Source organism: Neopelma chrysocephalum, unplaced genomic scaffold, assembly GCF_003984885.1.
Source record: "Neopelma chrysocephalum unplaced genomic scaffold, ASM398488v2 Primary Assembly neopelma1_63, whole genome shotgun sequence".
NCBI lineage: Eukaryota > Metazoa > Chordata > Aves > Passeriformes > Pipridae > Neopelma > Neopelma chrysocephalum.
Genome location: NW_020897720.1, coordinates 11,326,988 through 11,351,268, shown reverse-complemented (window position 1 = coordinate 11,351,268; position 24,281 = coordinate 11,326,988). Strand labels below are relative to the sequence as shown.

At 49.7% G+C, this 24,281-nt stretch overlaps 2 protein-coding genes and 1 long non-coding RNA gene across 11 annotated transcripts in view; 1 reads left to right on the top strand and 2 right to left on the bottom strand.

Annotated features, from left to right (window-relative positions):
• HNRNPH1 (heterogeneous nuclear ribonucleoprotein H1) overlaps window positions 1–2,415 on the bottom strand; it is a 15,940-nt gene extending 13,525 nt beyond the window's left edge. For 2 of the 5 annotated variants that reach the window (XM_027682974.1, XM_027682976.1), the window contains exon 1: window positions 1,674–1,973. In XM_027682974.1, the coding sequence (XP_027538775.1) occupies window positions 1,674–1,722 (49 nt within the window). In that variant the 5' untranslated portion in view covers window positions 1,723–1,973. Of the gene's footprint in view, window positions 1–1,673; window positions 1,975–2,358 lie in introns of those variants that run through there. The other 3 variants (XM_027682972.1, XM_027682973.1, XM_027682975.1) reach the window with 3 other exon arrangements.
• Window positions 2,416–2,436: 21 nt separating this feature from the next.
• LOC113967410 lies at window positions 2,437–3,818 on the top strand. Its single transcript, XR_003534162.1, has 3 exons — window positions 2,437–2,804; window positions 3,173–3,534; window positions 3,734–3,818. It is a non-coding gene; the product is annotated as an uncharacterized LOC113967410 (long non-coding RNA).
• Window positions 3,819–9,228: 5,410 nt separating this feature from the next.
• On the bottom strand, window positions 9,229–17,011 carry LOC113967405 (leukotriene C4 synthase-like). Of its 5 annotated transcripts, none has more exons than XM_027682967.1 (6): window positions 16,800–17,011; window positions 14,229–14,400; window positions 13,330–13,429; window positions 12,223–12,293; window positions 11,908–11,989; window positions 9,229–11,533 (listed from the first exon to the last, which is right to left on the bottom strand). In XM_027682967.1, exons 2-6 carry the CDS (start codon window positions 14,284–14,286, stop codon window positions 11,407–11,409), a joined length of 438 nt encoding a protein of 145 aa, XP_027538768.1. In that variant the 5' UTR covers window positions 14,287–14,400; window positions 16,800–17,011; the 3' UTR covers window positions 9,229–11,406. The 5 variants fall into 5 exon arrangements, with proteins under 5 accessions (XP_027538768.1, XP_027538769.1, XP_027538767.1 ...); XM_027682968.1 differs by having other exon boundaries at window positions 14,229–14,303; XM_027682966.1 differs by lacking the exon at window positions 16,800–17,011 and adding an exon at window positions 16,219–16,376.
• Window positions 17,012–24,281: the final 7,270 nt, after the last annotated feature.

The following is a 24,281-nucleotide window of genomic DNA, read 5'->3' as shown; positions in this document are numbered from 1 at the left end:
TCTGTATCTGCTTTTCTTCTGTAGTTATCAATTTACGTTCTTAAAATTTGTGATGAAATGCTTGTTTGAGGCTTGTAAAATCCTTCTCCTTCGAGATCTTTCTGCCCCCTTCACATAACATATCTGACAAAGGTTATACACAGGGCTCAGTTTCCTGAAGAGTTCCAAATGCATGAAATGAGACTTCCAAGTAGAGTTGGGAAGGAAAGTAAACAGCCATTTGAGGAAACAAGGTGGCAGTAAAGAGGTCACTTGAGTTAAAATGGTGTTTACCAGTTCCAAGGAAAGGCAAGCCTTAGGGAGTAAATGCTGGAGCAGTGTGTTGTGTGCCCAGGCTATGGCAAAAAAAAAAATAACCAAAACTCCTTAAAAGCATGGGGATGTGCTCTTCTACCAAACCCTATAAACCATTTCCTCTGTCTTGTTCTGGGTCATCAATTTGAGATTACTGCAGAATGAGTCCTTCAAGCCAAACCTAATCCCCCCCATTAAATAGCTCAAAATAAACCAGGAAGGGGAGCGCAATGTTCAGTTATGGAGGTATTTCTCATTATATCCTCATGGAAACCAGCAATTAACAGCTTAGAGTTCTGTACAGACTACACTCAGACATGCCACCTTTAACCTTGCCCCTCTGAAAGGCCACCAGCATTTCAGGTCATGAATTAAAAATGTAGGGGCAAAACATCCTTGGAAACTGTATAGTAACAAACCACTTGTTCCCAAACAAAGGGAAAAGCCTGGTATTTCAGCTTTCAATACATCAAATATTATATATACTTTTTTGTTCTTGACAGGTCAAGTCTTTCCTAACTTCTTAAGAAGATGAAAATTAATTCAAACAGCAAGTTCCTGAAGTTCAAGATTTAGACTTAACAATCAGTGTGTTCAAGAATTTACTTTAACCAAATGCATTACCTGTATAGCTTATTTTAAAGCAAGACTGAAATGTAAAATATCGTTTGGGTTTTTTTCTTGTCTGACTTGTGTGGGTTTGATAGTTTTCTGTATAGCTAAAACGAAAAAATATGGGGCGCTTCGATAATGTTTTTCCTGTGTATTCTCCACTGTTTAATAAAGATTTAAAAGTCCTACTGCCTGTGAGCTGTTTGTCCCCGCGGGGGAGCTCAGCGGTTGTCAATGGCTGACACCCAGTAAACAGATAGCAGGCGCTGAGCTGGGTTGTTTTGCAATAACTGGCACGGGTTCACCATTTTAAGACGAGACTGTTATGGCGTCCAGAAAAACCTTTACTTTCAACTTCTGCTTAATCGTGTGGCCGTTCCCACCGGCTTTAACGCTACTTAAGACTGGACGTTAGACCTGTAATAAACTGTAATTTGCGCTTATCTCGTTTACGATCTCACCCTCCCAATCCCCCCCGCACACGAATTCCCCCCAACCCAACCTTCCCCCCCCCCAGCGCGGGGAGGGACCCGCGGGCGCGGCGGAGGCGGGACAGCGACCCCGGAGAGCCCCCCCCGGCCCGGCCCCGCCCGCACGACGCACGCGGGGGGTTGAGCTGCGCACGCGGCCGGGCCGAGCCCCCTCAGCGGCCCCGCCGCCATGGCGGGGCCTCCGCGGCACCTCCGGGAGAGACCGGCCTCCCCTCCCTCCCCCCCAATCCTTCCCTCCCGGCCCCTCTCCTCCCCCCCGCCGCCGCCGGGCCTTACCCAAGCCGGGGATCTCGCCCTCGGTCTCCTCGGTGTGACAAGGGTCCATCTTGGCCGCGCCTTCCCCGCAGGGCCCGTGAGAAGAACAAAGCTGGGCGGAGGTGGGGAGAGGAAGCGGGGGGCGCTCGGGCGCTGCGCGACAAACGGAAACAAAAAAAAGCTCAGCGGCGACCGGGGAAGGCGGATCGCAGCGGCCTGGGTGGTTTCTGGGCGCTCCCGGCGGGGATGGGGCGCGATGCGACCGCGGAGCGCTCCCGATGCCGTCCGCTCAGCTCCGAATGCGCAGCGCCCGCTCCGCGCCTATAAATGGCCGCCGGCCGCGCCGCGCCGCGCGCTGACGTCACACGCCGCCCGCCCCCGCCAGCCAATGGCCGCGTGACAAATTGAACACGGCCAGTCACGTCCGGCCCCGCGCGCGCGGCGGGGGGGGAGCGGCGGATGGGGGGGAAGCGCGGCCGCCGCGGGGGTCCCGCGAGCCCCCCTCCCCAGGGGACCCGGATCGAGTCCCGCCTGCCCCAGTTCGAGTCTAAACCCCCCGTCTAGCCGCGGGTTCGAGTCTCGCCCCCGCCCGTCCCGCTCCCTCGGACATGGCGGTGGCCTTGTCCCTCCCTCCCCGTCCGCCCCGCCGATCCACCCCCCCCAGCCCCGCTTCGTCCCCGCTCTCCCCCCGGTAGCCCCCGCTCACGGCGAGCTGCGGCCGCGGGGCTGCGGCGGCGATCGACGGCTCCGCGCACTGCGGCCCCGCCCGCCGCCCGTGTCAGCTGGGCCGGCCCCGCCTCCCGCCGCCGCCGGGCCTGCGCGGGCCGGGCCGGGCCGGGCCGAGGGTGTGGGTGCAACAGAACCCCCCGGGCCGAGCTCAGGGACTGCGGGTGGTGGGGCTGGGTTTGGAGCAGAGGGTTCCTGCGCTGGAGCTGCCGCTGGGAGTCCCCGGGTGGCGGGTGGGAATGGCCACTTCCCACATGGCCTCCGCACCCTCAGTGCGCTCCCTCACAACCTGACTGAAACCCTCCACAAGGAATCGTGAGCTGGAACAGCTTCAGGTTAAAATAACTTGCAAGGGAGCGGTTGAGCAGATAAGAGGTGACCTTAGGACTGTGGAGGTGTGGCGTCTGCTCACAGCTTTGTTTAGTGGTTAGTGTGAAGCAAATCCCTTTGCTAATCCCTGCTGAAGCCTTCTCAATAGTGAGAAAATGCTATTTTTTTTTTGGCTTCTTATAATGTATGTTAATAATCATACACGGGGGTACATTTACTATGTGTCATTTTATTAGTTTTGATTGGACTTTTTAGTCCCCATTACTGCATTTGGAAAAGGACAGAAAATGGGGTTTCTGTTGTTTATGCATCACGATCCAAATGGCTAAATGGCTTTAAGAGGACTGTAGTGGCTGACTTGCTATCTAATTTTCAGTAATAAATAAAGCCTGGTTTGCCCAATATTTTCTTGATCTTATGTTTGTTGTAGTCAAAGAGCATTCTGATGTAAGTTTTCTCTTTAGATTTCTCTTAGGAAATTAAAGTCATCCTGTGTTCACACTGACAAGGAGCTCTGCTACATGAATATCCTCCCAGTGCTAGAAGAAAGGTCATATGAGGGGTTTTCTTTTTTGCAAGTATGTAGCTGTTTTGAAGCTTAGACAAAATCCAGCCAGCCTTTGACACATCCAACAGGAAGTTTGGTATAGGGACTTCCAGGGGAAGAACGTGACTGTGAACAGCAGAGGCAAGCAAAGACATAAATAGTCATCAAAGAGATATAATTAGACAATGTATATGCAGTGTTTGAAAGATGAAAATAAATAACAATTCAAGTGGAGTTACTGCTAAGAACAGCAGCCCTTTTCCTCAGAGGCCCAGAATGGTAAGTGCTTTTGCAAGTGGGGGTGGTCTCATGGCATGTGAGCACTTGTAGAGAATGGGACAGGAGATAAAAATCCTGCTGGAAACATTGATACAGGATTTTATTAGGTTTATTGCTTCCACGATTTCTTCTTGGGCATCATGTTTACCTAGCTTTTTGTTTCATGGTGCCAGCCTGACACCTGCACCTTCCTCTCCAGCAGACCCAGTTGAACTCCAGTGTGTCTGTCTCAGCTCACGCCGCAGCTCTGGGGACGTGTTTTTCTCTGAGAGGGCTTTGTTCTACTTCAGAATTTCCTTGTTTCGTGCCTGCGAAGGGGAAAGGCACACCTGCCGTCCAGACAGCAGGGGAGGGGAGCTGCTCTCATTTTCCATTCGCGTCCCCAAAAGATACATTTCGCCTCTTTCAACCTCCGGGGAGGGAGGGCTGTAATCCAAGCCGAGCTCAGCCTGCTGGGTGTTGTAGTCCATCTGAGAGAAAATGGCCAAGACATGGCCTCCTGATTCGAAACTGCTGGAGAAATGATGTGCTAGGTAGTCACACAGCCCCCATGCAACATCCCGACTTCCTTCAGGTCCATGGAGCATGGGGCTGGAAACAGTGACCCATAGCAGGAGGCCCAGTCCAACCTGCAGTGAGATGCATAAAGCTCAGTGTGCATGTGAAGTGTTAAGCTGTACCAAAGTAAAGCTCTTGAAGACTTCTACCTGCTCAGGCACCAGGCTCTTTTTGTTAGCTTGATTATGTTCCTTGCCTCGGAGAGAAAACAGTGGAGAGAATCTGCAGCTCTGGTTCAAGGGTTCCATAGGCATCCAACCATATGGAAACACTTTGCACGTCTGGGAGTGAAGCAGATGCTCATTTCTGAGTAGGTTTTGGAGATGTTATTGCAATGCAAAAATAATTACCAACGTTTCCTTCGTGAGTCAGCATTTCCCATTTCGGGGAGAAGTGATCAGAGTTTAAATACCTGACCTGAAGAGATGACAGAACCCCTTATCCATCATCACTGCATGTGCCTTCCCTTTCTCCCATAGCTAATGTTATCCATGTGTTCTGCATCCATCATAAACTTCATTTTTCATGTCTCAGCTACATGTATTGCATGTGCCTCGTGTTGGCATATAAGCACCTAGAATTCAGGATCTTACAGTTAGTCTGCAGACCTGATTAATCCTCAATAAATACTGCTGCAGCTGACTTGCTTTTCATTTGAGATCTGAAAACAGGGAATACACAGAAATCTTATACCTATGCTTTGTGGGTTTCTGTGTGCATGACTTCCAGTCAAAAGCCCTACAATTCAATTATAACCTTTCTGTTATTTCCCATGGCTTTAGAAACAGCGTCTAGCTGTGATGCTGTGACAAATAGAAGCTAAACAATGCTATTAAAAATTCATGATGTGTGTTCTGCCACATTAGATAACATGGCCATGTTTATCACTCACTAATGCTGCCAGTTCATAGCTTTGCCAGTGCAGTCTCCCTCCCACATTTGCTTTGGACAATTTAAGTGGATTTTTGGCTACACTTCACCTTTCTTCCTTTTCACTTCTTTTTTTTTTTTCCCTTTATTTACTACTCTGAAAATGGTGGTCTGCAGCAGAGACTGGACAGAGCTCATGTTTCCCAATCTGTAGTTCACTAAGAAGCCCAGCCGGTCTGGAAAACAGTTGGAGAGGCTGATAAACACTGCTTTAGTGAAAAGCAGATATCCAAGTCCCTAGTTCTCTGTGAGGCCACTGCTGCACTGTTTGAATCCATCACCCTTCCCTTTATATCCACGGCTTGTGCTCACCATCCTTTGCCACTGAGAGAATGGAAGAGTTGCCTCTGTTCTGCTCCCTCGGTGGTCGTACCTTCTCGGGGCTGGGTTGGGAGTTCACCAGGCTGGTGCTTTTCTGCTTGTTCCTGTAACTCGGGCCCGTCACCGTTTCGGTTCTGCAACATTGTAATTATGGCACTTGGCAGGACACCTTTGGTTCCTCCCGATGGGGCTGCCTGGCTGCGAGCGCGGGTGCAGCAGTGCTGCGGTGACTCCTGCAGGTACCGGGGTGTTTTGCCTGCCTGAGCTGTGTGGCCGTGAGTCAGCTCTGGCCCAGGAGCCATCTGGCCGTGCAGCTCCGTGCTGAGCTCATCAGGCTGCTCCCGGGAAAGGTTTCTTCACTCAGGCAGAACATTCACAGCTCCTTGGCAGTTCAATCCGTGTGCTGACAAGGGGAGTGGTGGGCAAGTGGCCATTCCCATCCCTCCCAACAAGCCTTGCCTGCATTTCCTCACACCCTCCCAGGAGAGCTGCAAAGCTGTAAATACTTCATGTTGGGGTGACTCAGTCCAGTGTCGTGAGAGTGTGCTGTTGGGAGCTGTATCAGGGCAGACAACAGTCCGGAGCTCTCGTTATCTTGGCCACCCACATCCATGAAATACAGCCTATTTTAGCCCCTCACCAACTGCAGGCTCAGAAGCACTGACCACAGCAGCTCACTGTTTTCATCCTCGCTGGCATGATGATCCCTGACTTCCACTCCTTGCAGGCAATGTTGCCTTAGGTCATCCAGCTTTCTCTTGTCAAGCAGTGTAACGTCAAAGCAATGTGGCTGATGCACATGCTCAGGCACTGATCTTTTATTCTCTCACTCCACAAGTGCTCTGTGAGTCCTCCTGAGTGCTGATCCTTTTGCTCTCCCTACCTGAATTTCACCTTTAGTCCCTGAACACAGAGTCTGGTACAGCATCGGTGGGGGCTGGAGCTGGGCATGCTCTTCCCTAAGCTACCACAGCAGGAGTGGGAGTTTTCCTCTGGAGGGAGGGCATTCTCAAAGGGGCGTGTTGAGGCCTGTTCACCTTATATATACTGTGGTTCTGCCCTTACCCGGGGAAAGGTGAATTCTTGGTGCTCTCCTACAAGTGGTAATTGCTGGGAAGTAGAAAACTGATGAGGATGAGGCAAATTGTATCCTCAAGGTGTGGATTTTCCTCCCAGCCTGCTAACAAAGTGGCAGATAGCTTTGGTTTTGCTTAGATTTTACCCCACTATCAAATGCAGGAATGTTTTTTACTGCACAGGGCTGTGGCCTGTGGTTAATGTGAAGGGCAATCTTGCCTGCAGGTGATGGGCCTGCTCTCACTGGCCTGTCTGAAACACCCTGTGCTCCATCCACCACTGTGGCTCCTCCATGAAGGTGTTTGAGCCAAACACAGCACTCTCAAACCGCAGGTATGACACGGGTCAGCCACAGCCACCCCAGTCCCTCTCAGTCTCTCCAGCAAGGGTTGTGCTCTTGCACTTCCACCTCCCAGTTCCCCCTGAGCAAAGCACTCCTTCCTCTTATATTGGTCTGTTACATCCCCAGCAGATCTGTGTGTCCGTGTGTCTACTTGGATCAACAGGCTTCTGGATCTTACTGCCCATAGTGTTCTCCCTAGTTTTGGCATTGATGGATACAGAGCTCAAAACGACTGTATTGTAAACATGCAGCCCCCAAAATGCTGTGACATTGACGGCAAGGCCTCTGCAGACTCAGCACATAAAATGGGTCACTACCGAGGGTATTGCACTTGAACAACTCCTCTGTGCTGGCCTTTCTTTTTCCTTGCCCTTGAAGTCACTTGCATGTAAACAAGTAAAACTAAGACAAGGGGTAACAAAGTGAGGGTGAGGAATGGAGAGGGGAAAGGAAAGTGTCCCACAGTCCCTCTCTGGAGTCTGCATCCTCACAGTTCCAGCCGGCTGCCTCCCCAGAGCTCTGATCCTGGTGCTGCTGCAGAAATAAAGGCCCATTGAGAAGCCTGGCTCCAAATTAGCATTTGAATTCCCTTGTAGTCTGTTGTCAGATGGGCAGGAGGTGGGTGCTAGTCTCGGTTGCTCAGCGCTCATACACAAAGGTGGCTTTAAAAGGTCCTTACTTTTCTGAGGAAAAGAAATGCATTGCTCAAACTGTGGATACTTTGTATTTTCCTTCCCCCCCCCCCTTTTTCTCTTCCTTTCTTGTCCCTTTCACCCCCTTTCCTGGATCAGGCTGAGCCGTAGATAGACACGTCTGGGTATTGTTAGCCCTGTCTGACCTACTTCTCTCCCTCCCCTTGGCCCCGTGTTATGGATGCTGGTGCTATGGAAACCTGGGTGACATGCCAGTGCCACAAAGCCAGGGCCACCAGCTGCACCCTCCATTCCCAGCCTCACGGGAGTTCCCCTCCCAAACACCTCCCTCCCTTAAGAAAGTCAGCAGTGCTGTTTCCCATGGAAATTCCAGGGTGTCTTCCACCTATTCCACCACACCGTGCTACGGAGGGACTGGGAAGCTCTTCCATGGGCTCGGGTGCTTTTTTCCCAGGTCCCAGGGCACAGTATCTCGGAGCTGGTGGCCACGTGCAAACCTGCTGCTGCCCGCACCAGACCTGTCTGTGCACTTATCCGGCACCGGCCACACGTCACGGGTAGGAAAGTACACGCGGGCGCCCTTGAAGTTTTCAAGATAATAAGCTACAAGCTTCTGCACCGGGATACAAAAGACTTGCCGGGAGCCCGGATGGAATGCTGTGCCTTCACCGCCCCTCGCGTGGCAAGCAGCCCCACGGGGACGGAGAGTTGTTTACAAGTTCAGCCTCTGCGCTTCTCGTGATAAAAAAACAGTTCTCGCTGGTTCTGCGGGTTTCCTTTGCTCTCTACCGGCCTCCCATCCGGCTCGTTGCTTCTCCTGGGAGCCTGTGGCACTATCAGGGTGGATTTGCTTCCAAATACCTCACGCCAAACCTTTTGCTCTCCCCTATTGCTGACAATGAACTGGCAGCCGTAAGGGAAGGAAGCAGGAAGGAGCTCGGGAATCCGCGCGGCGCTTGCAGGGGCTCTTTATGCGTGTCGAAAGCGTCTCCAGGAGATTCTTGCGAGGCTCCAGGACTCCCCCAATCCAATAGCCTTAATGCCAGAGCCTGGTCCAGCACGGTTCAAGCTCGAAGCAGGCGGGTCGTGCCTAAGTGCCAGCGGCCGTGCCGGCTGCCCGGGGAGCGCTGCCCCGGGCATGTCTCAGGTGCGGCCGGAGGAGCCCCGGCACGGGCGGCGGGCCCGGAGCCGCCGGTGGCCGCTTCTCTTGGACCCCCCGGACCTCCGGGGCACCCCCGGACCCCCCGCCCGCCACAGCAGCCGCGGGGCACCAGCGCCCTCTCCCGGCTCCGGGAGGAAGCGGCGGGGCCGGGGCGGCCGGAGCGGGGACACAAATCCCAGGGGGGAGTGGTGACATGAACCCCGGGGGAGAGCTGGGATACGAATCCCGGAGGGAGTGGGAACATAAAACCCCACGGGGGAGCGGGGACACGAATCCCGGGGGGAGCGGGGACAGGAATCCCGGGGAGAGCGGGGACACAAACACGGGCGGGAGCGGGTCTGGCTGCGCGGGTCTGGCCCCCATCGCGGGGCAGCGGGGGCACCCTCACCCTTGGTGCTGGACATGGGCTGTGCAGCAGCACCGCTGGCGATTGGATCACCCTTAAACTGGAGCTCATGGGGTGGCCTTCACACCAGCGGGACGGTGGCCCGGGGTGGCAGGGGCAGCCCCCCAGCACAGCCCCTGCCAGCCCACTGGCCCCTCAGCACCTCTGCAGCAGATGCAGGTGGGCAAACTGGTGCCACAGAGCACCAGCACACCGTGCTGGGCAGCAGACTGTGAACTGGGTAAATCCCAAAAGCGTGGCCTGCATGGTTGAACCATGGACCAGTGAAAGCCGTTTTCTTTGATGAAGCAGCAGAGCAATGACAGCAGCCCTAGTGGAGGAGAGCAGCTTTCCTTCTGCTCAGGGCACCTGAGATGGCCCCTCTGACAGTGGCTTGAAGAGCCAGTGATGTGCCTGGCAGGTTTTCTGTGGCAGAACTAGCGATGGCAGATACCAAGGCCAGAGCCTGACTGCGACATGACAGGATTTTTAATGGTCTTCTGTGAATCCAAGGGGAGAAGCTGGCTACGACTCACTGCTGAATCATTAATTTCCCTCCTCTGAGTCATTCTGCAGCTCTGTCACACACGGAGTGGACACAAGCGGGGCTGAGGTGGGTACTGGCTCCAGGTTGATACAGTGGGCATAGAAAATTGGTTGTAGCATAAAAGACAGAGGTTGTGTTTGCAGAACCATTGAGCACCCACTTGGCCTAACCCCAAACAGCGGGGTTTTGACATAGAGTCACGACCTGCACCAGTAGCTGGGGCTGGTCCTTCTGTATTAACCCTCTGGGAGGTGACTCCTACTGGTAAAAAGGTGAAGACTGGGGATCAACTTCAGGAGATGGTGGGACCTGTTAATGTAAAGGCTAAGTGAAATCTCCCTGGGGGCAGGTGGTTTGTCTGTCCCTCCCTTGCTAGCCCCAGACCTTGCTAAGGGTTAAACTATGCTCAACCTTTTTGGAAGTGTGTCACCAAAGATGCCAGGAAAAAAGTTGTTGTTTATCTCACTGTGACACTCGGGGGTTCCTGTGAGGATGGGGCTGCGCTGCACCAAAAACTTTGTAGAGACAAGTGTTGTACAGTTATTTTTGTCTGGCTTTAAGCCTTCCCCTGCAGTGTTTGCCAGCCTCAACGCAGTGCCAGGACTCCAAGGCAGGAGAGCCCAAAAGCAAAATAGACTGGGGGTTTTGCTGGGTAAGCCAATTTAAAATGCAGGGAAGGAAATGAAACAATGTGAAGAATTAATCACTTCCTCAAAAAACCCCGTGCCTTTTGTTCTTACAGTATAGACATGCCTGCTGCTGGTGAAGGGAGGGGTGACCAGCAGGCTTTACAGTGTGGTTAGACTGGCAGCATGCTCATGCAGTTATTTTTGCTCTCTGGGTTTGGTGTGAATTCCCCCTGTGACGACACAGGGAGCACTGCTGGTGTTTCCTGAGCTGTGTCACTAACAGGAGGGCACCAAATGCACCAATGGCCAAAAGCATCAGTGCTGTGAATGGTGGACTCCTGTGAAAATCCAGCCCTTCCTGATGCAGGTAAGACTTGAGCACCATGCAAACCACCCAGCGGAAAACATTTCTTGGTGCTGAGCGGCTCAGCACCCAATTGGTGAGCTCAGTATCTCCAAAAATCAGCTTCTCCCTCCTCAGAACTCTCCTCCCATGGCACAGAAGGTTGCAGGCTGTGTTGGACTGCGCATCAGGGAAACCAAGGCAGCCACCTCGCATTCAAACACTCATGTTGCTGTTCCCTGCTAGCTGCAGACTCACAAAGAGACACCTAGAACAGCAAGTTCAGTGACTTTTTAATTGTGCACCTCATTGCCAAGCAGTGTTGGAGGTCACACACGCAGTAGTGATGAGTTTGTGCAGTCTGATAGGCAATGGCTGATAAGCAGCATGAAGGCTCTGACAGACCTTTGCACAACATGTTGGTGGCTGCTCCTGTTTACCCCTCACCTCTTTTGTTATGCTGCAGCCCACACTGGATTCCAAACAAATGCCTTTAATAGGTGTGGGCCTCGGAAAACTGGCATGAACCCGTGTTCAGTGCCCTGGCTGAAGGCAGGGCTGCTGGAGAACAGGGAGCACATGGCAATTCCCTGGGGAAGCTTACTGGGAAACTCAGACTGAGAAGAGTTTGGTTTTACGTGTCCAGCTTTCCTAAAACTCTCCTTGTTTTGGATCGTTGCTGTTTCGCATGACGGAGCTGCCAGATATGGAGCACTTGGCACACAAAAGTGCCGTGGGGAAAAATACCTCCTGAAGAGCTCAGCAGTTCGTGCTGGTGCTGGGCAGCGAGAAGGGAGGTGATAAAAGCTCAGATGAGGCTGGATTTGTTGCTGGGGGCTGTGTGAGTTGCAGCCAGTCTCTAACGGAGTGCAGGAGGGAGCAGAACTCCAAGGTGAGCACACTGATGAGGGGCAGAGGACTGGGTCAAGCTGTGAGAAGTTGGAGGACGTTCAGCCCCACGTAGTGAGAGAGCAAGGAATGCAGGATACCCAGGGCTGAGGCTCCAACGAGAATCCAGAGAACTCCAGTGGAAAAGTATATCGGGGCGAGCCTGGTGGGAGAGAGGCAGCCTGCTGAGACCGAGTATCCCGCCCGGGAATGGTCCCTTCCTCTCGGCAAAAGTGGGGTGGGAAGGCAGCCCCTGGCTGTCCCCTGTCCCCTCTGTAGGGTGTCATGCCCTGCTCCTGCCTCCAGGGAGCACACCCTGAAAGGGCTCGGTGCAGCTCCAGCCCTGCCCCGTATGTGTGTAGCTGCCCCCAGCCCTGCATCCATGCCCTCATTACGCATTCACAGACAGGGCTGAGCCATGCAGGAACCCCGAAGAGAAGCATCCGGGAGTCCTGAGCTTCCCCAAAGCACATTATGTTCCCAAATACAATTCCCCAGGGGTTACCAGGCACTCCAGGCTCTAGCAGAGGTGTTTACCTTTCTGAAGAGGATGCCCTGTATCCTGTAAAGTAGCAGTAGCGGGAGTAGAGATAGAGCAGACCCAAGGCTGCAGCCAGACCTGTGGTTAAGAGAGATCACAGTCACTAGCTCCAAAAGCTTTTTGGAGCCACTTGGAACTGCAGAGGTAGCCCCAAGTGAAGGAATAGAGATTCTGTGTCCTCTGGCTTTACCCTCCCTCAGAGACAGAATTACTGCTTAATTTATTGTTCAGAAGGTGAGCAGGACCTGAGGACTGAGCCAGTACTCAGGGGAACAGATCCAGTGACAAACCAGGTAATGGGATATTCTCACCTTGATGGAAGAAGAGTCCAGCTTGCCACAGAAGTGCCAGGAAAATGGGAAAATACTCAGAGGAGTTCACCCTGGCAGGAAAGAGGAAGGTCATAAACAAGGGAAAGAAGGAAGCTCTTCCTTTCTTGTTTCCCCTAGCAGTTTCCAGATGCTGGAGGCTATTGTTTTTTAGAGATGTTGCCATAAGAAGCCTCCAGGCTGGCACCTTTCTCCACAGTTCCTGTCCCAGCTTTATTCACAGCAGTTAAACAGTGGAAGGAACTGGGTTTCCAGGGCACAAAAAATTAAACAAAAGATGCCCAGGTCAGACTGTGCACAGAAAGGCTTTGTGAACCACCCCCAATCCCCCTTACCAAGTGCCACAACCCAAACCCTTCTATCAATGTCCCAAAGCCCCAGGGAAGAGCTGCAGGGAAGATCTGCCCCTCAAGCAGGTAAGGCCAGAGCAGCTTGGCTTCATGCAGGAGTGGGAGGGAGCACATGGCTGTTTGGGTTGCTCATACACCATGCCCCATCCTCCTGAAGACAAAATAGGGCCAAAAGATGCTGGATGAGGCTGACTTTAGGCTGGTGAAGGAGCAGAGAAAGGGGTGGCTGAGGGGATCCTGCTCCTGCTGCCCAGTTGCTTGTTTTCCAGCAAAAGTGGAAGCTCCTCTCTTTCTGCCTCCCTCCCCACCGCAGCCCTAGAACAGAAGTCAGGCAGAGATGATGGATAGTGGCACCACAATCCCCACATCTCCATCCCAGACCCAATGAGATCTTTTTGGGAGCTTGTCCTTCCCAGTGAGCAGGATTCAGAGCAGGGCTGAAGCTGCCTGAGGTTTGGACACCACTTGGCTAAAACCAGCCAAAGTCTCATGCACCAAGGGCTGTCTTTAGTAGCCCTTCACTGTACAGCAGATTCCTACGTGATTTCTATCAGCAAGGGCTGGTTTAGGACTTGAGAGCCAGTCCAGTCTTGATGTTGGCTCTTCAACCCACTAATTAACCCCGAGGGAGGTGAGTAACTGCTGAATTACAGTCCTGAGAAAGGAATGGCAAAGCGGGGGAAAGGCAGTGCCATTACACATGAGATCTGGCAAACACCACGTAGAAGGGGGTTCTTACTGTGCTCGAAAGACCCTCTCAAATTCAGGTGGGCCTGAGGTCTTTGGAGGTGAAATGCCAAACAACCTCCTAGCATAGATCACCTGGAGGAAGAAGTAGGCTGCAGCAAAAGAGAGAAAAGTAGCCGTGGTCAGTCCTGTGGCTGGGCACAGTGGGGCCAGGAGATGGTCAGACATCAGGGAAGAAGATCTGCAGGCTCCTCCTGACCCCACAACCCATCATAGCAGAGAAAGAGTAAAATCCCAGATGCCTTTTAGGTATAGAAAGGGAATGACCCAGTGCAACAGTGAAGTGAGGAGTATGCAATCATGTATCACTGGTGTTATCTGCTTTCTCTCCTGTGTAATTAAGATATCCTCAGTTCCATAGAAACTGTTACACAATTCTGATGCACTTTGTTACTCACAATTTTCTTTTCAATCTTCTAGTTTTTTCCTCTTTCCAAGTACTGACTGAGGAGGGACAGAACTGATACCACAGATAAGTCACCCGGGCACAGGATTAAATTGTCATGCAATGTGGACCCACGGCTGGGTGGTTCCGTGTGACCCATCACAGCCCCTCCTTCCACATTTCCACACTGCAGAGCTCTTTGTATGCTCGTATCTACACACACTTCAGGAACTGCTGTAAACCCAGTGAAAGAAATTCTACGTGCCTGTAGATCAACCAAGAAATTCCCGAATGAAGGAGGCAGGCCATTGCAGAGGAAGGGCTTCCCAGGCACTCATTTGACTGAATACTTTCCAAAACCCAAACAAGATATCAGTTTACTGTCTGAAAAGCAGCAAAGTGCCAGTGCAACAGCAGACTTTAAATATGAAAATGAAAGAAAATCAGTGGAGTTGCAGTAGATTGACCCAGCAAGTATTTGAGCATGTGCATGTGATGGTCCCTACCTTGCTCCAGGACACCCAGGACTGTCACAGCAGCGAGCAGATGAATCTGATCCAACATACTGACTCTTCCAAACCCTAGAAAATGTGATTTCTTGCTTAGAAGCTCCTCTGACCAGGTTTAGTCTTTGCTGATGTGGCAGTTGGCTGTGGTAGCTGGCAGCATAGGTTTGCTCTACTTTAACAAACAAAGGGAAGATTTAGTCTGTGGTACTCACACCCAGGAGGAGTCTGACTTGCCTGAAATGGAAATGAGTGGAGACAGGTCTAAAGGAGTATTTCCGTTCCTGCCCCCCTTTTCCCAGAATGAGTTATGACAGAAGTGGAAAAGCAGAGAGCAGAGATAAGGGAACTGGGAGCTGAATGGATGGACAAATTTCAAAGGGCCAGTGATCTGCTCCCCCAGGGGCATCTGCTTTAAAATGCAAGCCAAGGCACATCCCTCTCTTTGATGTTGCATGAGAAACCAACTGGGCTGTTGTGCCTCACCAGAGCACCAGGACAGGCAGTGTTCCAAGGTACATATCCCTGTGTACATATCCCTACACAGACTCTGCATAGCACGTGTTGGGCACGGAGAACGACTTATGGGCACAGTGCTGAGACAGCGTCGAATAAAACCCCTGCGTGAAAAACCCCCTGCAAGGGTAAGACAGGACATGATAAAATATAAAAATCCCTAGATCTGTCCTGCACAGTGACACTTTGTTTGGGGATGGGTCCTGCAGAACGACTGTCAGACACCCAGAGGGCTTCAGAGCCGGCCCTCGTACTGGAAAGACTGGGAGCTGTGCATTTAAGGCTTCTGATCAATCCTCAGCCCAATGAACTCTCCCTGTAAGCACCAGAGAGAGTTTTGTGTGGGGAAAAACCTGCGGAATTCATTAGGATATAGCAAAAGGAAAATGTTGTTTTCACATGTCAGGAGACGCCCACTTAGATAATTCCCTTCTAACAGCACAAAGCTGACACGGCCCTGAGCTGCAGGGACAGCCAGCTTTGTTTCCTTCCTCTCCCTTCATTCGAAGAATTCTCCCATCAGACCAGGGAAAAAGGAAAGCAGGTTAAGGCAAAGTGATCGTTGAACACCACTATTACAGAAAATTATATTAAAGCAGGTTACAGGAATTACATTGTATGCCTGATGTCCTTGATAGACTTTCTAAGAAGCACCATGCTGGTTCTGGTTTTCTGCCTCTCTGTGTGTTATAAAGGCACCCGAAATGGCTATAACAATGTCCCAACTTAGTGTTGCTCCAAATATCAAACACATCCCACACTGTTTTTCATACACCAGCTCTAAGATTAATTCTTTCATCTCAGAATTGAACCTTTTTCATTCCAGTGGCTGTTCAGAAATATGAGGAACGTTGTGTTTTCTTCCATTTAGTTGTCAAAGAAATTAAGAACTCCTGTGTGTTAGCTCAAAAAGGGGAAAAGGTCTCAGTGCTTAATAATGTTTGATTTCCCTCTGCTCCTGTCCGATCACAGCCCACTAGCAAAAGAAAATATAAAGCAAAACAACTGAACTAAAAAGACCTGAGCTTACACCTCCATGAGATGACAGTGGAGTGTAAGGGAATTTGAGCCAGGAGGAGCTGTACAGGTGACACAGAACACACCCACCCTCCAGATCGTCATTAGACACAAAATACTTCTACTATCATCATCTAACATAGTCTAAGTATAATAAAGGTCAGCAGAAATATGAATGAGTAAACAAGCACAGATGTCTTTCCCCTCCTCCTCCCTCCCTTGTACGCATAATTTTTCAAGCTGGTTTTAATCTCCCGAAGGGCACGTTTTTCTTGTCCCTCGTTGTCACCATCACAACTTGCTTATTTTCCATTCGCACTTGGTGTTTGCAAGAACAGGCAAACCTCCTGAACAAGTACCCTCCTCCCAGGGCCAAATGCCCTTCAAGGGGGGGACTGTCACTGTTGGACAGCCTCAGCACCCTGCAGACAACAGCACATCACAAAACCTCACCTACCGAGGCTGACACAGCCGAATTTCCTCCTAAGCAAAGGCAAGTCCCGAAGTCCCAGGTGCACCTTGGGGTGGATTTTCTGAGCAAGAGCTACTGAAACATTGTCTCCTACTTCCCAGCTCTGCACTCCAAGTTACGCTGTGTGAACATGGCCCTGTCACAGGGAGGCTGGACTGGTGTGGACCAAAGTCCTTGCACCTCCCACTGAGTCGTCACTGGAGGCATTTCTCTATTCCCATGGTCGCTTATGCCTCCTCTTCCTGCAGCCAATAATCCCTTCTGCTCCTCATTAATTACTACAGTAGGGAAACACTGTGAGCTGGACTGCAACACCAACAGGGATTAAAAAAAAACCTTGGGAAGAAAAATGGTCAACACAAAAGGCTTAGAGGAGTTTTAAACATCCACAGAGTTTGCAGTACCCGTTACTCTCCCGGAGCAGCAGAGCAAGGAGAAGCCAGCAGTGCTGAGTCCAGCACTGTCACTTGCAGTAACATCCCCTAGAAATGTATTTCAGGAACGTACAATGGCCCAAGAGCTTCCTGACGCTGGAAGGGGGAACATTTTGCAGATGGGCAACTTACCCTTCAGCTCCGAAGCATGAAAGCGCCTCGTCCTTCCAGTCGTATTGTACAAATATGGAAGTATTTTCTAATCTAGGTCGTACTTATGCTTCCTTTCCCTTCGAATTCTTTCGCAGCCACTGAGTACATCCAGATCTGTGACTGTGGAACTGCTTGCAAGAATAATTACTGTCCTTCTAACAGCACATAGAAAAAAAGATGGGAGGGTTCATTGAAAAGAATTTCTTCTCACAGGAAGTGTTTTTCTAGTTTAAGAGAGATAAAGAGTCCTCAGCCCCAAGCAACTCAGTCCATTTCAAGTAACAGCTCCTCAGGGTAGGGTGGTGGGGTTGGGGACGTGCTCTCCTGACCTCCCCAACACCCAGGAAGGCTTCTGTTAACTCAGACCAACACGTGTTGAGATTTTCCTAGAATTCTTGGCTTTTACAGCTGTAAGAGGAAGGACAGGCTCAAAACATAGCGAGAAAAAGCCAATTCATTATATCACCCCTTAGGAAGACACAGCTGACTGCACGTTCCCAGGAAGTGGGGACAGCTGCTGCTCTGCAGTTCCCACCAGGGCTCCCAGCAAGGTGCAAGCTGGCTCAGATCTCCTGAGAGACTTGAGATGTTTCCTGGGTTTTGCATTTTGAAATAACCATAAAAATTTGGCATGACAAGAATTACCACGCCTCCCTAAGATGTGCATCTATACGGAGGCCCCTCCTTTCACAAAGTAAAAGAGCAGGTGGTTGGTTTTGCCACCAACATCCTGGCTGGCATTATGGGACTTATCCCTTGGAATACAAACTCGGTGTGTATCAGAGATGTGCCTTAGGCTGTTTATCCACACTGATTTCAGACAGATATTCCTGATATTTATATATCTGTGGCATATCAAAGACGTCATATAAATGTTCTCAAATATTTAGTTATAGCAAAATTTCTAAGGGCTAAGCCAATCCCTGGACAGCTTGAATGTTACTACATGGAGCAGGACCACTGCCAAGTACCTACTTACAGAGCTTCTCATCCCAGTAAAGGTGAAAAAATTCACTTTAAACAGGAAAAACATTGAAAGTAATTTTCCAAAAAGCAAGATGAAAAGCTGAGTCTTTGAAAAACTACATAAATGAGTATATGTACTCATTAAGTTAGGGATAGTTTGGAGAAATTTATTTTTAAAGCTTTCTTCTACTGGAGTTTGGTGAGCTTTTTCTGTGTGCATATTAAGTCTGACTGGAGGGCACATCAGTACAAAAGCAATGTCAAAATTCTCCACTTAAACCGTCATCAAAAGCACTGATAGATGCAAATGAATAATAGTCCTTCTTTTATGATCAACATCTGTTAAAAATATTAATTAAATCCCTCTCTTGCCCTGCCTTGTGTTATTGTCACACAAGGAAAGTCTTCTTCATATGTTTTGCCAATTTTCCTACTCCCTGTTCAGCAGAATGTCAGAAATAGCAAATAAACATAACAGAACAATGCAAGAAAGGCAACTGCACTTCTGAGTAGTTCGAAGAAGAATAAATCTCTGGAGCGATAAGTGCATGTGGCAGGGAGGGGGAGGATTTCCCTTTGCAGAGGGACAAACAAGCCTTTCAAACATCTTTGGCAGCTCTTATGTTAACACACACTTAGTATTATCTTATAATGATGTGGGGGAAAATTACAAGGCTACAGAGTACATCAAAATATATCAAAGTCTGAAGAGGGGTCATGGAGCACAGCTTCTCTTTTTCTAAATTATAGGGGTGAAGAAATAGAACTATTTAGCTTTTCTATCTTGTTTGTACAGAAAGCCAGATGCTGGCCAGCCCTACCTGGTTATGAGGGAGCACTGGGCAGGGCATTGGAGAGGGGCAGAGTGCAGGCAGCTCTAAGGAAACATTTTCCAGGGAGGAGATTGGAGTTCCTGGTAGGTGTCCTGTGAAGGAGAGACCCTTGGCTTTCCAGACACAGAGAAAGGGTCAGGGGAATTGACCTGAAGTGGGGAGGTGTTGCTGTGTAAGGTCATATCTGCAGGGATGGGGCAATCAGAAGGGCAGTGGTCTTATGGTGACTTCTCACACCAAAGTCCTGCCCCACATGGGGTTAAGGGAAAGGAGGTGATTTGGAGGGAGGTCTGCAGTAGGTCCTCATGGAGCTGCTCTTCTCTCCTTGCTTAGTGCTGCAGGACTGCACTGCACCCAGTGGAACCTGAGTCCTGCTGAGCGTCCTGCCTTGTGTCACCCTGTTCATAACCCTGGACCATAGCTCAGCTGGACAAACACGGAGGGTGAGACCACAGAGTGTCCAGCCATCAGCATGGGATGAGGGATGACACCCACGGAGGAGCTCATGCAAGGGCAGAAGGCGCTGGAGGCAGCACAGCTGGATGTGTTGGGAAACAGGCGGATGTTTCTGTAGAGCTCCTCTGACGTCAGAGGTGTCAAAAAGTTTTGAAATGTATCTTTGGAATGAACCAAAGGCAAATGCTGCAGATGAGAGCAGGCCACCATTGGGACTGTTTTTCTTTTAATTCTTCCACTGTCATGCCCCCAGAAGATTCCCTGAGTGACGTGCTGGGCAGGGAGCAGAGCCCCAGTACTGGGGATGGTGCCAGCGAGGGGCACACACACTGTGAGGCTGCAAGTGCAGTGTAAGCAGAGTGAAGAGGCTGCCCAGGTCACATAAATCACTGAGTCCAGAGGAACACAAACAGGCTGTGTTCCTTCTCCCATCTCCAAAGGAGAAATGAAACAGAGCCAGCCCCCACATCTCCTGCTGGCACAGGACCAGGGAGACAGACCAAGGGTCTCAAGGTCAAGATATGGGTGTGGGAGCAGATGGGTTTCTGGTTACTGGCCATCATTTGTTGTAGCATTTGCGAGTCAGAGCCTGGCCAAGGTCAAGCTCATCTGTGAGTACTCGACAGTAGTGGCAGCTGCAGGGAGAGCTGGGCTGGGGACGGTCCCTGGGGAGAGATGCACAGGAGTGTGACTCCTCTGGCCTCACATGGAGCCCAGTCGCTGTGTGATGCTGCCCCAGCCATGCTGTCCTCCAGTAAGGGCAGATAACTCCTACCCTATCTCAAGTCAGGGGGCACTATTTAAGGTACCAGAAGCGAAGACTCTTTCTGAGCCTTTCCCTCTCTGTCCCAGCTCTGGGTTGCAAAGCCAGGCTAAGAGCAGTTCCAGAGGCACCACTGGGACCAAGCCCCATCCGAGCACCAGTCTTCTTCCAGTACCTTCTGAGTGACTTCAGCTTCCCCAGCTATCAGGGTGCTGGCCCACAGAGGCAGGCAGTGAGGAGCTGTTTCATGGGAAGCCAGGACAGACAGACAGACAGACAGACAGACAGACAGACAGGCTGTAGGTTAGAAAATCTTACTCTTCCTGAAGGCCTTTGAGAAGTGTCAAGAACATGGATCTTTGGCCAAACGTAAGAAACCACCTCTCAGCAGTCACAAAGCAGTGACCAATCCCACACTGGGACAAAGGACTTGCTTTAAAACCACCTGGGTTTATTTTTAGGGTGTGAAATGGTTGCATGATACAATTGTGTAAAAGAATCCAATGACCAGAACAGTTCTAAACACCAGACTTGCCTGCACACCCTTGCTTTTAACCACGGGGAGGCTGAAATGGCAATTTAAGTGATCTTACTTCTGCCTCCTAAAGCCTGGAAGAAGGATGGACAGTGTCTGTAAGTCTGACAAGATGAGGGTTCTTTGAGTGACACTGGGCAGTTTATGAGCTCCTGATTAGAGCTGTTCTACCAGCACCCTGGAGCTCTGCTGGGGAAGAAGGCAGACAGAACCTACTGTAATTCAAGGATTTCTTGTAGCCTTTACACAAGAAGTCTTGCACCACTTCCAGTTTCCCATCATAATTCCACTGCCCTCTTACAGCAAGGGGTATTCAATGGAAGACTTTCTTAGTGAGACAAATCCTTCACAAGCCACCACACTCTCAATACGTTGTCCTCAAACCATGTAGACATAGTGGTTTTGATTTGTGCCTGTGAGGGCGACAAGTGAGACAGACAGTGCTGGGATGAGGATCCCACTGCCTGTTGCATCACACTTAAGAAAACCCATTTTCTAGCATCCATCTATCTGCTCCATGCTGCACAGGACTGGGATGCTGCCTAATAACTTTACATGTCTTGATGGCAGCAATTCCATTAAGAAAATTCTCAATGCCCAAGTCAGTGCTCGATGCCTCCTGTCTACACAGGCTCCAGCCTTCAGGACAGCAGTCCCTGCCTCCTACCTCTGCAGGATTGGAGCAGGCTTTTATCGGGGGTCTGGTGTGGCAAAACAAGTTGAGCACAGCACACAGGAGCCTGATCTTTGGTATTTGAAAGCCCTGATACAGTGCTGGTCATCGCCCTTTTACATTGCAATTTAATGCTTTCACTCAGCACCTGCAGAGATCCAGAATGGATCCAGTCCAGTGGTACAGGACTTATCAGGGACCAGTGTTTGGTTATTAAACAAGCAGAAAAATCTCCACCTATAATTTTCAGAGGTGCAATATTTACAATAGATTAACCTGGTCAGCTACTATCTGCAGAACACTTTTTTATTCTAGTGAAAATCAATTCAAGTTCCTCCCTAAGTCCTCTAATGATCAACCCTGTCAATATTTAACATTTCTTATAGGAGTGATATTCTTAACCCTAAATATAGGGTTTCTCAACCAGCTATATACAGATAGACTTTTTATTATGTATATTTTCTTAAATATATTCTTTTATTATAGAGATACAGATTTTTAATATATAAATACACATACACACACACATATATATAAAAATCTGTGAAGAGCTGTAAAGCAGACCTTGTTCTTTAATCAGTTTAAAAAACTTAGTAAACAATTAGAAACATATTTCATGTCAAATTTCATCTGGAAATTTTTGAGTTTGCCTCAGATTTACATCTTTATATTCATAAAGAGAGGAGGATCTCTGATCCTTTTTGCTGCCCTGTAAAAAGGTACCAGAAAACATCCTCTAACAAAAATCTATCTAGAATTGCAGAAAGCTCACAGCTCATCCCACTTTTACCTTGGATGAAGGTTGTCCAGCAGAAACAAAAGGAAAGACTCTCATCACTGAATTGACAGGCAGATTAAAAATGTACCTGTTCAAAGGACAAAGTCTTAGATTAAAATAATGAAGAAAGCGAATGTTGAGCTTGTGCAAAGTAAGTCAGTGACTGATTCCAGTTCCATGTAAATGCATTTGTGAAAAGGAGAGTCTAATGGGGGAAACATTTAGAATCAATGAAAGAAATGAACTGGAAATATAAAATGAAAATAGTGAGCTTGTTTGATACTCATCAGATAGTTTGTTTGACACTAGATAGTTACAACACACAGTTTCTATATGCAGGCAAGCAAAGTGGCAGCTCAGCCTCTTCATCTTGGACACTTAGCACACTCTGAAAGAATTCAAGCTCTTACACAGCCCAGTTTCTTGATGGAAAACTAAAGGACGATATTTTTGACTCTGGAATTGCGTTTGAGAACACCAACATTCCCTAAGGCACAGCTGATGTTTTTATTAATCTTAATCGGATCTATCTCTTCATTCCTCCTCATTCTTTTGAGTTTTCACTGAGCTTGGTAGCAGCTTGCCTTTATAATTTGATCTATTTCTTTCAGTTATGATACTCACCACATGACTAATTCAAGCCTTGAATGATAAGATCGAACTCTGAGCTATTTGACTTGAAAATGAAAGCAAAGGTTGTCACGTTCCACTCGTGTAACCTTAACCATTCCTTTCCCTCTCATGCCAAGCATTTCTATGACTGACTAGACTACCTTCATTTCCCTATCTGCCCATATATCAAAGGAAGCCTCTCATCCCCCAAATTCCGCTTGCTTTAATAGCCAGAGAGTTCTGAAATAAATCCCCACCTCCGCACTCCCTTGGGTTTCTACATTAGAAAGCTTCTGCATCTCCTATCACTACAGAAAATACTACACCACTTATTGCACTTGCACTCAGTCACAGTGCTGCTCCTCAGGCCCTGACTCACCATTTCCCCCGGAAACACTGTCAGAATGGCCATGTTTAGGGGTTTTTTACAATTTCCAGCTTTCCAGTCAGCTGAACTGAAAACTGGGGTGAACCTAAGCTCAGGACAGTAAAGAACAGCAAGAACCCCACACCCTTGGTGTGCTATGCTGATCATTGGCATTACTCTGAACTGGAGGAAAACCCAGTGGATCCCATATTCTCACTTAAGTCCTCTTTGGTTGACATGTTCTTGCCTAGATCTGCTTCGAAAAAAGTACTTGATTTCTGAAATAACTCTAAGCATCATTTCCTTTCACTCCCCCCTAATCAGACAGTAGTGGCAGCGAGGCCCACACTCGGCAGGTAAGCCCAGGAAAGGCTCTGCTATTCCCTTGGAATGAGTCAGGATGGGTAGAAATGTTTGGTGTTAATACAGTTATCAGGTCCCTTGTCTCCACTTTGTCATGAACAAGTAGCTCCAAAGCAGAGCCCTTGGTCTGATGCCAAGGAGGGCTTCAGGGATCTTGTGGGCACTTGCAGGTGATGTGACAGCCTTGGCTTCCCATCTGAAGGGTTTTCAGATGTCTACAAAGATAACACGGACCTCACAGTCTGTGTCTCAGGTTCACCCTACACTTCAGGGACCTCCTGGGTCAGATACAATATAAACATAGATATTTCCATGAAAGAAACCTCCAGTACATCTCCACAGCCCACACCTTCTGCCCATTACCAGATGCTTTCAGGCAAAGGCTCAGACTGACAACAAGTTAATGAAGGGAAATTTTCCTCTGTAACCACTCAAACGAGGGAGGGAATGCACACAGCACTGTAATGTTATTTTGGTTTTACCAGCCACAGCAATGCAAGAAAATGCAGGAGGATCATCAGGCTGGACCTGCTAAGGTCACCTTTGCTGCACACAGCTTCATACAACGGGCTGGAAGCAGGGGCTGGCCATGGTCCTGCTCTTCATCCTACTGCCACATCTGTGAGGACTCACTGCCGTCCCTGGGCACAGCAGGGCTTGGCAGCCAGGGCACTCCATGGTGACAAAGTACTCAGCACACCCTTTGTTCCTGCTGGGCTCCAGAGGCCAGGCAGCCGTGGGACCACCTCCAGACCCAGCACTAATACTTTCCTAGGAGATGTTTATCACAAATACAAGCAGCAGCAAATCCCTTAACCCCTCACTCCCAGCTGTTTTGCTCCCAGCAGCCGGGGATGGAAATCTCTTCACCATTTCCAACTAACACTGGGCATCCGGGGTCTCAGAAGTGCCTGCACTTCTTGGGGATGTTGGCAAAAGGCTGCCAGGAGCTGAGATCTACTGCTGAGAAGCGTTGGAGACACGTCTCATTCCCAGAGGCACAGTTGGATCCTTCAAAACATAGGGTTTACTTATCCCCTTCCTTCCTGGCAGAGAATAGAGCCTTTTTCTGCAGAAAGAGGCGGAGTTTCAGCGCGGCTCTGCAGGGAGGGGAG